At 40.7% G+C, this 15530-nt stretch overlaps 1 protein-coding gene across 4 annotated transcripts in view; it reads left to right on the plus strand.

Moving 5' to 3' along the window:
- Positions 1–288: 288 nt before the first annotated feature.
- Positions 289–15530, plus strand: part of LOC139535790 (seizure protein 6-like) — a 244895-nt gene continuing 229653 nt past the window's right edge. For all 4 annotated transcript variants that reach the window (XR_011667195.1, XR_011667197.1, XM_071335592.1 and 1 more), the window contains exon 1: positions 289–653. Coding sequence is in view for 2 of the 4 variants with exons in the window: in XM_071335592.1 (XP_071191693.1) it covers positions 569–653 (85 nt within the window). In the remaining 2 variants the exon portion in view is untranslated. The remainder of the gene's footprint in view (positions 654–15530) is intronic.

The raw sequence follows: 15530 nt of genomic DNA on the forward strand, positions 1-15530 counted from the left end.
TATGTGTTATATAAAACACTTCACCCTTACTATGATTGAAATTATAACACATGTAGCTATTGCTCACTTTTTAGTTTGATTATAGGCTGATCTTCGCGTTCTCAAAATTATAGCAATAACATGCATGCATATATCCTATAATTATTTAACATTTTGAAATATCTAACCACAAAAAGGCATGTGATTTGTTGCTCATCACAAATGCACTGTCCAAATACGGAGTGGTAACTTTTCCATGGAGCGGAAGTTGTACCGTTTGCTGACGCTAGGAGCTGTCCATGGTGCCGAAGCTTCCGCGTCGTGCTAGTTGTCCTGAAGGTGCTGACAGCACAGAGAGACAGCAATCCGCTTACTGAGCGTTACAATTAAACGGGCTCTGCGTTTCAGTTGATTCTTGTCAGATCTGCTCATTGCTCGACTTGCTAAATAAGTGCAAACGCAGCACGGCTTTCTCTGTGTTTCACAGACCTCACGGACGTTTTATTATTCGTTTGCTTATTTTGCTCCGGAAAGTATTTAATACAAGGACGTATTCTGTGATCAGAGAGGGACTTCGACTTCAGTAGACATGTGTATGAGAAGAGACTACCAATTACACGTCATCGTTACGGTGTTGGTTCTCGCTGCTGCGGTGACAAACACACATGGACAAGGTAAGAAATATATTCAGTCCTACGTGGAGTTTTTAATGTCAGTCATAGTAGTCTATTTGTGATCTCAGCCCGTACGGCTCCGCGTACTGTACCATGCCACACAGCTCCTGAAACCAGATCTACAAGTGTGTTTGTGCTTTCAGTAGTTATATATTTATATGCATAAGTCCATTAAGGGTATCACTCCCTCTATTCTGCCCCAATATCCTCACATGCACCGTTGTCTGTCTACAATAAACAAAAATACCAAAAAGCCCAAAGCACTTGAGGGAAGCAGAAAGAAAAAGTCGCATCCTAACATATCTTAGGTTACTTACATACTTTCAAGGCATTACGTAATGTTTTGCTATTTCAGACTCGAATATGTTTGCATCATTGTATCATTTGAATCAAGCTAGAGCTAGTCATAATAAACTCTTCGACCAAAAGTTAAGCAAGCCCTTTAAAAATGTAATATAAACTATTAAAGATAATTACATAGACATATAATACCAAACATAAAATACACTCTGTTAACATAGTTAATCACCATCTTGGTTGATTCAAATAAAATGGAAAAGGGTCTCGTAAAACACATTTTAGGAGTAAAGTACTTAACCTACTTACTATCACAACAAGTTTGTTTTGGTTTTTGGCAACCGGAATCAGAGGGTTTTCAATGCAACTGTAATGGAATGGAATATAATATTAATGGAAATAGAATACTGCCATTCTGATTAAGAAAACATAAATGAAAAGTCAAATTCGATCAAATAACATAGCAAACAATTAGGAGTCGCCTAAAACTAAAATGTACGCAACACGGGGGTGAGCAGACCTTTATTGTTTGTGTGTGAGAGGGTCCATGTGGCAGACAGTAACGAGAGACTAATCCTCAGGATTTTTTTTCTTTTTTCCCCACCTTTATTTAACCAGGTAGGCTAGTTGAGAACAAGTTCTCATTTACAACTGCGACCTGGCCAAGATAAAGCATAGCAGTGTGAACAGACAACAACACAGAGTTACACATGGAGTAAACAATAAACAAGTCAATAACACAGTAGGAAAAAAATGAGTCTATATACATTGTGTGCAAAAGGCATGAGGAGGTAGGCAATAAATAGGCCATAGGAGCGAATAATTACAATTTAGCAGATTAACACTGGAGTGATAAATCATCAGATGATCAATGTGCAAGTAGAGATACTGGTGAGCAAAAGAGCAGAAAAGTAAATAAATAAAAACAGTAAGGGGATGAGGTAGGTAAATTGGGTGGGCTGTTTACAGATGGACTATGTACAGCTGCAGCGATCGGTTAGCTGCTCAGATAGCAGATGTTTAAAGTTGGTGAGGGAAATAAAAGTCTCCAACTTCAGCGATTTTTGCAATTCGTTCCAGTCACAGGCAGCAGAGAACTGGAAGGAAAGGCGGCCAAATGAGGTGTTGACTTTTGGGATGATCAGTGAGATATACCTGCTGGAGTGCGTGCTACGGGTGGGTGTTGTTGTCGTGACCAGTGAACTGTGATAAGGCGGAGCTTTACCTAGCATGGACTTATAGATGACCTGGAGCCAGTGGGTCTGGCGACGAATATGTAGCGAGGGCCAGCCGACTAGAGCATACAGGTCGCAGTGGTGGGTGGTATAAGGTGTTTTAGTAACAAAACGGATGGCACTATGATAAACTGCATCTAGTTTGCTGAGTAGAGTATTGGAAGCTATTTTGTAGATGACATCGCTGAAGTCGAGGATCGGTAGGATAGTCAGTTTTACTAGAGTAAGTTTGACGGCATGAGTGAAGGAGGCTTTGTTGCGAAATAGAAAGCCAATTCTTGATTTGATTTTGGATTGGAGATGTTTAATATGACTGTAAGTTTACAGTCTAGCCAGACACCTAGGTATTTATAGATGTCCACATATTCTAAGTCGGAACCGTCCAGGGTGGTGATGCTAGTCGGGCGGGCGGGTGCAGGCAGCGAACGGTTGAAAAGCATGCATTTGGTTTTACTAGCGTTTAAGAGCAGTTGGAGGCCACGGAAGGAGTGTTGTATTGCATTGAAGCTCGTTTGGAGGTTAGATAGCACAGTGTCCAAGGAAGGGCCAGAAGTATACAGAATGGTGTCGTCTGCATAGAGGTGGATCAGGGAATCACCCGCAGCAAGAGCAACATCATTGATATATACAGAGAAAAGAGTCGGCCTGAGAATTGAACCCTGTGGTACCCCCATAGAGACTGCCAGAGGACCGGACAACATGCCCTCCGATTTGACACACTGAACTCTGTCTGCAAAGTAGTTGGTGAACCAGGCGAGGCAGTCATCAGAAAAACCGAGGCTACTGAGTCTGCCGATAAGAATATGGTGATTGACAGAGTCGAAAGCCTTGGCCAGGTCGATGAAGACGGCTGCACAGTACTGTCTTTTATCGATGGCGGTTATGATATCATTTAGTACCTTGAGCGTGGCTGAGGTGCACCCGTGACCGGCTCGGAAACCGGATTGCACAGCGGAGTAGGTACGGTGGGATTCGAGATGGTCAGTGATCTGTTTATTAACTTGGCTTTCGAAGACCTTAGATAGGCAGGGCAGGATGGATATAGGTCTGTAACAGTTTGGGTCCAGGGTGTCTCCTGATGACCGCGGCAGCTTTCCAATCCTTGGGGATCTCAGACGATATGAAAGACAGGTTGAACAGGCTGGTAATAGGGGTTGCGACAATGGCGGCGGATAGTTTCAGAAATAGAGGGTCTAGATTGTCAAGCCCAGCTGATTTGTATGGGTCCAGGTTTTGCAGCTCTTTCAGAACATCTGCTATCTGGATTTGGGTAAAGGAGAAGCTGAGGACGCTTGGGCGAGTAGCTGCGGGGGGGGGGGGGGGGGGGGTGGTGGAGCTGTTGGCCGAGGTTGGAGTAGCCAGGTGGAAGGCATGGCCAGCCGTTGAGAAATGCTTGTTGAAGTTTTCGATTATCATGGATTTATCGGTGGTAACCGTGTTACCTAGCCTCAGTGCAGTGGGCAGCTGGGAGGAGGTGCTCTTGTTCTCCATGGACTTTACAGTGTCCCAGAACTTTTTGGAGTTAGAGCTACAGGATGCAAATTTCTGCTTGAAAAAGCTAGCCTTTGCTTTCCTAACTGACTGAGTTTATTGGTTCCTGACTTCCCTGAACAGTTGCATATCGCGGGGACTATTCGATGCTATTGCAGTCTGCCACAGGATGTTTTTGTGCTGGTCGAGGGCAGTCAGGTCTGGAGTGAACCAAGGGCTATATCTGTTCTTAGTTCTGCATTTTTTGAACGGGGCATGCTTATCTAAGAATCGCTGAAGATTACTGACCGAACTGTTTGACATAGTTGATTGGTACTGCGGGAAGCGCCTCTCTACCCATTTACACAGTGCAATGATCTTACTTAACATTAACATAACCGAAATTGGAGTTTATGCATTTTTAGATGATTGTCATTAATAAAGGTAAAAAAAACATTTTGACAGCCCTGTTTATAAGCGTTCAAATGATATCAAACTCAACTATGTATCTTTTCAGTAATGAAGACATGGTGTCTCATGGTAGGGAGGGGTATGCTAAATGGGTCAACTTTGAGCACCTATATCTCCTGAATGTTTAGGCTTACAGGCCCAAAAAGTTACCATCTTGTCGTTTCTACAATGTGCAAACATGTAGGGAAGGTTTCGTTCGAATCAAAAGGGGTGCCAAATGGAACGACCCATAAACACAGCAGCATCACTTGCTCACTACTTGACACTACAGGGAGAGGGAACAAAATGCACACAGTATTTTTAAAGCAAAGTAACCTTTGGCAGTTTCCATTAGTGCATTCAGGGCTGCAGCTATTCAATGATAACAATAAGCAGAATACATGCGCATGTTGTGTTTTTTATGTGTAAACTTGAGCAGTGCTTTTAATGCTTCTGACTTTCAAGAAGCAGAAAACCAAGCCTTGTGCATTACTTTGTATGGTTGAAGTCAGCCTGGATTCAAAGATTTGGTTAGAGACAAATTGCCTAACACCTTGAATTACAATGGTGTGATTACTGCTCAGTGATCAGCATCTATCTTAAGCTATTGTATGGACTGACCTTTCACCTTTCTTCTTTGTCTTTAAAGAGAGGCGAACATGAATGCCATTCATGCTCTTTATAATACACAGGCGCGCGCATGCACACACATTTGTGTTTCCAACATTTTCACAGTAATTCAGATACATTATCTTTGTAACAGTGTTCCACATTATCCGAGTGTTTTACTGTAACATGTGTGGTATGGGATATAGAAGATTGGGTTTGGGGTTGTATTATGTATCCTGCAGCTCATTAAATGAATTACGAGCCCCTCCTGGTTGATGGAGCTGTCCTTGACACGCCACTGTTGGTTTGAATGTTGTACTAAAGATGAAAGCCTGTGATTAGAATAATGAGCTATGGAAGCCTCGTTGTGGAAGAATGGAGGAGTATTACCCATGTGCTGGATGTGGTCTCAGCGGCTGCAATACGCCTGGAAACGGGTACTTATTACTCTAAAGACTTCAAATCCATTTAGATTGTACGACAGAGGTTTTCACTGAAAGTCCATCTTTCATTTTTGGCCTTTGGGGACACAGATATCCACCCCCAGTTTTGTGGGAGCTTGATATTGAGACTGGGTGGGGGCAGCTAGTTCCACTTTCAGATAGATGTACTGTAGACAACAAACAAAACCAAATGTAGAAAGCAACTGAGAAAGTGAAAGTCAATTTCTCATCCTAATAGAATTCCAAGCTAATTTAGGTTGATGTACTTTAAAATGACAGCATGCAGTCGTGCACTCTATAGCCTCAAAAAGACATAAAGCCACCATGAATATAATCACGGATAGAGCATTTTAGATAAACGGTTGACACCCGCACCTCATCTCAAAGCGAGGAGAGAAAGCTTGTCATTCATGGTGATCCACAGTAATCGTTTCCTCACAGTGTTTTTTAGGGAGGGGGAGGAAGAGGATGCAGCGGACGTCCCATTCAATTAAACTGCACACTCTTGAATTCTGATCATCCTGTAATTTCATAGGAGGGGATAGAAAATGTTCAACACCTGTTTTTTGAATTACTGGTGATTAACTTCATCAAGGGCTATTCAGCATCTGCACGCTGTCATAATTAGTTTCGCTTTCCTTCAGCTTGTCAATTGTAAATGAGAGTCATTATGCCAGAATGCCCCGTTTTCCGGGCTTGGCACCTGACAGAGCCGTTCCCTGCCTCTCTGCCTCTCTCGGCCTCCCAGGTGGAGCATACAGCCTGGCTAAATGCTGGCATTTTCAGCTCGCCATGTGCAAATGCTTTCTGCTCTCAATGTATGTCATGTGCACTCTAATGTGAGTCATCATCTTTTTAAATGTGGATTCAGAGGTTTATGTTTCTGTGGAAACTATTCTGTAAATATCTTGTTTACTGAATCTTTTTTTTACACTGCAATGATTCTGTCACACTGTATTTTTTAAATGTAAAATGAATTCAGTTTCTCTTGTACAGCTAAATAAGGGGTGGCTTTGTAGTCAAAACCTTAGCCTAGAGAGGAGCATGGATGTAACGATGTGCGCTGAGAGTCGGGAAACAAGTTCAAGGAGTGAGTGTTTTAATAAATAAACACAACATAATACAAAATAAGAAAAATGAACAACGCACAGACATGACACAGGAACCGAAACAATGACACCTGGGGAAGGAACCAAAGGGAGTGACATATATAGGGCAGGTAATCAAGGAGGTGATGGAGTCCAGGTGAGTCTGACGCGCAGGTGTGCATAACGATGGTGACAGGTGTGTGCCATAATGAGCAGCCTGGTGACCTAGAGGCCGGAGAAGGAGCACACGTGACAATGGAACCTTTTATGGATGTTTACCATTCCTTCACTCTAAGTGGCCCTGGGTATGGCTCTCTGGTGATAGATACGGATTTGATGAGCAGGTTCTTCTGGAGGACTTATAATCCATTTTCAGATTGTGATGGTTCCTCTCATCGCTCTCCTAGTTATCTCCAGTGGGATGAAACACATTTAGAAAGGTTCACACCGACCGCAGCCCTTTTCACAAGTGGCGTGCGTGCAGTGGAGGAACTAAACAATCTCTTCAGGAGCAGATGCCATCACTCACAGCCAATCCTTTTATGATATATCACTCTCAACAGAGAGGACTGGGGAAAGAAGCAGTTAAGAGAGGGTCAGGGATTGAAAAAGATTAAGTGGATTCTCCCTCCCTCTCTGCCTCTCATGTCCACCTCCATTTGACATCTGACCTCCCTCAGATGCCTGCTGCTACTTTGTCAACGCAGAGCAGAATGGGCTGAGTTTCCAGCTGTTGTCCCTTAGGCCTGTTGCCTTATCGATCCTACTACCACTCTCCCACTAAAAAACAGTCAGTGTGGTGAGCCTCCCCAGTGTTCACGCTCTGCCAGGCTGCGTACACACCTCTCTAATCAGGAGTGGCGTGTGCAGAGGAGCTGGTTCTCTGAAACGATTAAGCACAGGGACAGCTGCAGCTCTTTCCCCTGTTCTGAACGCCAGATCCCATCTAGAAAGCACTTCATCTGGGTCGGCACAGAGGGCCCAGCTGGGTCGGGTAGAGCCATGTGGAAGGCAACAGGTAATAGCCTGTGTAATGTGTTTGGAGGAGTAGCTTTAGTATTCACAGCCAGCGTTGACCTCAGCCAGGCAGGGCCACCCCCACAGTAACTTCCTCTGAAAAGATGTAATTGAATTCATCAGGAAGGGTAAACATATTCTAAGTAGCAGAGTAAGATAATGATGTTGTGGATAGATCAAGGAAGGGGATAGCAGCTTTACAAGTAATTGAAAATTGGCAAACGCCAAACACAAACATTAGGATTGGTAATGTGTCTGACTTATACAACTGCTTTTTCAGACAAGCTAGCTAATGCTACTATACTTTGTGGCTGATTCAGATGGCAGATGAGTTTTTTATCGACTACTAAAATTCTCACTTCAATCACTCCCCCCTCACAAAACTGATTACATTTGAGAATAATCTATGTTGTGTGTTTAGGAGGCAGTTCTGCTAATTTAGAAACACCCAATTTCACATAAACACACATACATACACATGCACACACACTTGCACAGGTACATATTCAGACAACAATTGCAATCAGATAAAGCAGAATATTTGCTTTTGGTGATGTGTTTTTATAGATATTGCTGTGGAAGTACAACACAATTCCGGGTGTTATCTCTAACTGACCGTTGAATCGTTTTCTTACCTGAGTAGCAGGCAGTCCTGTGGATGTTTATCCATCCAATCATTTTAAGAAAATAAAATGTTTTTGTTTATTTCCTACGTCACACTTCTTCTAGCCACACATCTCTTAAATGTGTTGTTGCCCCCACCGTAGGTTTGCTGGTCTTTTTCATTACGGGACAGTGCCACGCCGCTCCTGCTATTTACCTCCTAGCTCTCTCCTTACCAACAGAGCTGTGATGTGGTTGTGGTTGTGAGCCTGTCATTCCTGTGTTTAGAGGTATTTAACCATGATCCCAGATGCATGTATAATTGAGAAGTTCTCACATCTGCTGCCATGTCAGAAATATTGAACATTGTCGCTCAGGGTAACCGTGGGGCAGCCTAGTTGTCTTGTCTTTTCCAGTCAGTCATTAGATAACAGTTCAGGAAGGAGGAAGACCCTCTGCCTCATGCAGAGCGTACCATCCACCATGCCTGTTCTGTTCTGTTCTGTCAGTGCAGACTGTGCAGACGGTTCAGTGAGTGGCCCGTAATAAGGACGCACCTCTCTAGAAATTGATTAGTTAGCAGTGGACCTTGATCTCTGTTAGGCTGTTAGGCCATTATATTGATTGGTCTGTTTGGCCCAAAGCTGTCTGTCTGTCTGGTACTGCTGCATCCAAAACAATGCCTGGACTATTTTAGGTTGTAATGAGTCCGAAGCCCAGCTGAGGACCCCTGTGTCCATCACTGTTGTTGATCAAATAAAAACATAACAGAGATGTATTCTGTTGATTTAGTTATTATATCATAGCTTTCATTCATTTTCATATGCATGTTTTCATCACTGGTTTGACTAATTGTTATGCCTTTCATTTGGTTAACTAATACAAGGTTTTCCCACTCGGAACACACTGGTTGAATCAACGTTGTTTCCACGTCATTTCAATGAAATCTGTGTCCAGTGGGTTCTCTCATATGGTGGCTTTGGCTAAATGTTGTTCTACTTGTAAATAACACACCAATCATAAAGGATTGGTAGGCATTTCAATGGATAGTCTCTTTGGACTTTTCATACACTTCATAGCATTCACACTAAAACAAAACTACACACTCCCAGGACATCCACAGCCTAGATTTTTGTAGAGCGGCCACTGCAGTTGATAGGATTGTATCTATGTGGTGAGATGAGAGCCTGGTGTAGTATAGCCATCCTGCTCAGCCAGCGCCAGCAGCTCCCTGTGCCACTGCTCTGATGAACAATGAGATAAACAGCTCTAAATGTCTATGTGCTGAACCTCCCTCTCTCTCCATTGCCAATGCTTTGGAAAACAGAGGAAGAGCTGCCTTCCTGATGTGATTATAGCGTATGCGGAATAGTATTCTTCTCTCCAGCCATGTGTATTTATTATTTATTTATCTGCTCTCGTTTGTAGGTGAATTTGATCGGCCTACTTCACTTCGACGTGGCTTTGAGTGGATGGCTCTCCAAGTTTGGGTTTTTATTTTCTCAAGCTAAATGATTCACTGGAAGAAAATAGAGGGGAAGGAAAACGGCTTGGAGAGATTAGTTTGTTTTATTGCCTTTCACTCGTCCTTGAGCCACTGTGCTTTGGGTATTCAATGATATGTGAGTGTGTTATTTTCCCTATCTCCGCCTCCACACCCAAATAACTTAGAAGTTAGGTTATCTGTTTGGTGTGTGTGAAGCAGGCCACTACAGACAACCACTCAGGCTACACCTTCACATTTTGTAATCATAAATCTTCATAGATCATTGGTTTTAATGTGCTTGTTTGAGCAGTTATTATTAGCTGTAGACCTTGTCAATAATTCATTGAATACAATTTAGTCTGCAATTGATTTGAAGTGAAGTGTGATTTCCTAAAGTAAAGACTAGAACATCACTGTATCCAACAAGCCTGACCATGGTGGGTAATCTTGTACTCTTGCATCTTCATTTTGTATCTGTCATATTTCATTCACTGTTTAGAAAATATTGCAATATACAGAGCAATACTGTATGTTTACACATATGCCTTTTGCAGATGATGAAAAGTATGTGTAGGTCAGTGTGTGTGTATGCATGCATGTTTGAATGCTGGAGGTCTTCAGCCATATAGCGCAGTGAGTGTGTGCCCCCGGGTGTTTTCTGACTGATTCTCCATGTAGCCAGGCCTATGACTGCAGCGTGTTGTCGCAGAAATCCAATCTTGTCACATCAAACAAGGCCCCTGTCCTCTGCCCCAGCACAATGGAACAGACCAACGGCTCCTGGCCGACGAGCTATTCTTCTGTTCGGACCTGTCATTTGAATGGCAGATGACTCCCGTGAGTAATCTAGGAGAGACACAGAGAGAACAGGGACAATCATCACACAGATGGCCTCGCCCCACCGCCTCTGGAGAGACACACGCCAGACAGCTTGTATTACAGCTTTTAGTCTGGAGAGAAATGTGGAAGCAAAATGTTTTCTTGATTGAGCATTTTGCATGTTATTTATTTATTTGACTATTTCCGAGATGAAATACACCCACTTTGTTTTTTTGCTCTGTGATTGCATATTCAGCTTGTGTTTGTCTTGTTGTGAAAAGGGAAAAACAAGTGTCAGTGAGCTTGTTATTTTCTGTCAACCCATCCCTAAGTTGTGTGCAGGTCAAGGTGTCAGTACAAAATCAAATAGGGGATGGTCATCAGAGGAGCTGAGGGGTAGACCCTGTCATGGTCAGTCAGATGTGGGGTCTGGATGGTTGAGCTCACTGGGACATGGTCCAGATGTACCTTGGTAGCATCTGGCTAACCCTGTTTTTATCAGATATGAAGGTAAGACCCAGATGCAGACCACGTTGAATAGTTTAATAATCCCACAGGGGCAGGCAATAGATAGGTCAAGGCAGGGAGGGATCAGTAACCAGAGGTGGGGCAACGGTACCGGACAGCAGGCAGGCTCAGGGTAAGCAGAGGTCAATAATCCAGGGGGGGGGGGGGGCAAAGGTACAGGTCGGCAGGCAGGCTCAAGGTAAGGGGCAGGCAGAGTGTTCAGGCAGGTGGGCTCGGAGTCAGGACAGGCTAAGGTCAAAACCAGGAGGGCGAGAGAAGAGACCGGAAAAAACAGGAGCTGAAACACAAAACACTGGTTGACTTGACGAACAAGACGAACTGGCACAGACAGACAGAAAACACAGGTATAAATACACAGGGGATAATGGGGAAGATGGGTGACACCTGGATGGGGGTAGAGACAATCACAGACAGGTGAAACAGATCAGAGTGGGACAGTTTTATAGTCTCTTCCATTTGACTACAGGCCTGTTACAGTAACACTCAGCCGTCAGACTGGCAGATCTACTGGTCCAACCCAACTGTTGTAACTTTAATGGGTTACAGAGTTAATTAATTGAGATATATCTAAACATTATTTACAGTGATTTACATGTACAAGAGTAATTGTATTAGAATTCATGTGATGAAGATTAAGAGTATTATGTACATTTCTGTTGCATTGGTTAGTATTGGATTACGATATTGACTGAAAGCCCCAGAATGCTTTGCAACAGGAAGTGGAAAGAGAGAATGAGAATGCTCCAGTTATGAACACGTGTTAAATGGTTAGCCTGGTTTTCGCTAGCAACTTTGTTTATTATTTGTTATTAAGTGATAAAATGCAACGTGAACAAGTATTATTACCAAAAGAAGCTTTCATCTTATAACCGACGTCCCAAGTCATTACTTTTAAGATAGTTATTCTATACCAACGCTGAAAAGTTTGTTAGTTAGATTCACGTTCAAATGTAAAGGTAATTTCTGATTGAGCCGACATACGCAGCGTTTACCGTGAATGCAGTCTCCGCGGCCTTTAATTGCCTATCGTGCTTTAAAGCGAATCTTCATCGTTACAGATTGAATAGAGCCCCTAGTCTGTGTTTGGGAGTGGTGTTTTTATTTTTTATTTTTTATTTTTTTATTATTATTATTTTTTTTTTATTAATTATTATTATTTATTTTTCTAGGGGTGGATCAGCATAATATTGCGGAAAGAATGTTGCTTCCAATGTAATTGTCTGCATCATTTCCAATCCCCCATATTTTTTTGGGTAAATATATATATCCATACACGCATGCATACATATACACATATATACATACACATACCTATATAGACATACATACTTTTTTAAAGAATATACCTTTATTATTATTCCCCGCAACCCTACCACCGCTCCCCCAATTGGAGTAAACTAATAAACACTTCTGCTTTTACCTTCAATTTATACATCTTATACCTATTTTACAGACACAGTCTACTTTATAATAGTTCTCTCTTGTTTGTTCTTAGTCCTTCCTCTATTTCTGTTGTCCATCCAATTTTATTTCCACTTGTAACTGTGCTATTTCACAAAAGCTCCGCACCTATACACAATTCACAGATCCCGTATGCCCTACATTGTTTATCTTGTTATTAGTCCCACCCTTCAGTTCCACTCAACCCTTCCCATCTATCTTCCAACATCATCCATTTCGGATTTTTATTTGCCATATATTTTTCAACTGTGCTGTGATGCTTCACAAAAGATTTGAACCTTCCTATTCTCATAGCTTCTACAGATTGTAAATTAAAAATAAACATTTTTGCTAAAATAATTATTATATTATTGATTGATTGACTATGGCTTTTCAAATCCCCCAGTATTGCTATCTGTAACGTTAGTTCTAGGCAAATGTTGCAATTCTTCAGCCATTCCTGGACCTGTGACCAAAAACGAGCTACATATGGACAATACCAAAATAAATTATCTAATGACTCTGCCTCCTCACAACAGAATCTGCAGAGCTGGGAAGATTGTATACCCCATATATATAACATTCTATTGGTTGCAAGAATTTTGTACAGTAATTTAAATTGAAAAATTCGAAGTTTTGAATCCGGCGTTGTTTTGCGTATCAATTCATAAACCATGTGCCATGGAATGGGTACATCGAAAATCTCTTCCCAACTATTTTGCAATTTATATGGCACAGCTGTCAGTTTTTTGGTCCTTAAATGAAATTGGTATATGTTTTTATTTATCACACTTTTCTTTAACCATTTATGTTCTTTAATACAGGGCCGACATACAAGTTCCTTACTTTTTTCCCCTTCTACTTGCCTCTTCCATTTTTGTGGTAATGCTGCAATTAATTGGTTGTAATTTTGGGTAGAGCAGACATTTCCATATGTCTGTGTTAGATGCATGTGTGACATAACTCCACCAGTCCTATTTATGATATCATTCACAAAAATTATACCTTTTTTAAACATTTCTTCGATAAATACAGTTTTTTTATCAATTACTATATTTGAATTTAACCACAATATTTGTTGTACTATTTGTTCCGTCCTTTCAGGTGGATTAAACTGAAATTGCAACCAACTTTCTAAGGCTTGTTTAAAAAATAAGGATATTTTGGAGATTATTTCCTTTTCAAACAACCGAAAGTGAGCAGGTGTAATCTGAATAAAGGGAAAAAGGCCCTTCTTGAACATAGGATGAGACATTCGTACCAATTTACTAGAGAACCAGTTTGGATTTAAGTATAACTTTTGTATGACTGATGCCTTTAGTGAGAGGTCTAATGCTTTAATATTTAATAATTTCTGCCCTCCGAATTCATATTCGTTATATAAATAGGCCCTTTTAATTTTATCTGGCTTGCCGTTCCAAATAAAATGGAATATTTTTTGTTCATATAATTTTAAAAGCAGGTCACTAGGTGTAGGCAAAACCATAAGCAAATAGGTAAACTGTGATATGACTAAAGAGTTAATCAGGGTGATTTTTCCACAAATAGACAGGTATTTTCCTTTCCATGGTAGCAAGATCTTATCTATTTTTGCTAACTTTCTATAAAAATTTATTGGAGTGAGATCATTTCTTTCTTTTGGGATTTTTATACCGAGTATGTCCACATCTCCGTCAGACCATTTAATTGGTAAACTACATGGCAATATAAAATGTGTATTTTTTAGTGATCCAATACGTAATATGGTACATTTATCATAATTTGGTTTTAATCCAGAGAGGATAGCAAAGGTATCTAGATCCTCTATGAGGCCGTGGAGAGACTCTAGTTGTGGTTTTAAAAGAAAACATGAATCATCAGCGTACAATGACACCTTAGTTTTTAAGCCACGGATTTCTAATCCATTAATATTAATGTTTGATCTAATTTTAACAGCTAACATTTCGATGGCAATAATAAATAGATATGCCGATAGTGGACAACCTTGTTTTACTCCTCTAGATAGTTTAACATTTTCTGAGATGTAGCCATTATTTACTATTTTACACCTAGGGTTACTATACATAATTTTAACCCATTTTATAAGAGATTCCCCAAAATTGAAATATTCTAGGCATTTATATATAAACTCCAGTCGTACTTTATCAAAAGCCTTTTCAAAATCAGCTATGAAAACCAGACCTGGTGTCCCCGATATTTCATAGTGTTCTATTGTTTCCAGTACTTGCCTTATATTATCTCCAATGTATCGTCCATGTAAAAAACCTGTCTGATTAGGATGAATAATATCTGACAAAACTTTTTTTATTCTATGCGCCAAGCATTTTGCTAGGATTTTTGCATCACAACACTGAAGTGTAAGAGGTCTCCAATTTTTTAATTGGACTGGATCTTTATATATACCACTTGGGTCCTGTTTCAGTAATAACGATATCAGACCTTCTTGTTGCGTGTCTGATAATCTACCATTTATATAGGAGTGGTTAAAACAAGCTAATAATGGTCCTTTGAGTATATCAAAAAAAGTTTTGTATACTTCCACTGGTATGCCATCCAGCCCTGGAGTTTTCCCATCCTTAAAGGCCCCAATTGCATCAAGCAGTTCCTCCTCTGTAATTTGGCCTTCACATGAGTCTTTCTGTACAGATGTTAATTTTACATTATTAATAGGAAAAAAATCCATACAATTAGTTTTAGTTAGTGGAGATGGAGGAGCCTGAAACGAAAACATATTCTTAAAGTACTTTACTTCCTCTTTCAAAATATCATTTGGTGAATCATGCGTGACTCCATCATTTGTAACAAGTTTTAATACATTTTTTTTGGTAGCATTTCTATATTGAAGATTGAAAAAGAATTTGGTGCATTTTTCCCCATATTCCATCCAGTTCGCTTTATTTTTATAATATATTACACTGGATCTTTCTTGAATAAGTTCCTCCATTTCTTTTTGTTTTTCCTCTAACTTATTCTGTGCCTCTATGGTACCGTTTTTATTGCTATCTAACTGTACTGTTAGTCCTTCAATTTCCTTTGTTAATATGGACTCTTTTGATCTAAATTCCCTTTGTTTTATAGATGAGTACTGAATTGCATGGCCTCTAAAGGCACACTTAAAAGTGTCCCATACAATAAGGGGATCTGCTGTACCTATGTTATGTCTGAAAAAGTCAGTTATAAAATCTTCTGTCCTAGTTCTAAACAATTTATCATCTAGTAGACTTTGATTAAATTTCCAATATCCTCGGGAGTGGTGATTAGCGAGGAAGAGGATAGAGGCTCACCCTACGAGGAACCACAACAATGGGCACTTCATTAAAATCACTGTCACTTTTTGTGTCAGTTTATTTATCATGATGAAAGGTCTATTATAGTAATGTGAAGGGAACACA

The sequence above is a fragment of the Salvelinus alpinus genome, chromosome 1 (genome assembly GCF_045679555.1).
Source record: "Salvelinus alpinus chromosome 1, SLU_Salpinus.1, whole genome shotgun sequence".
NCBI classification, from domain to species: Eukaryota; Metazoa; Chordata; class Actinopteri; order Salmoniformes; family Salmonidae; genus Salvelinus; species Salvelinus alpinus.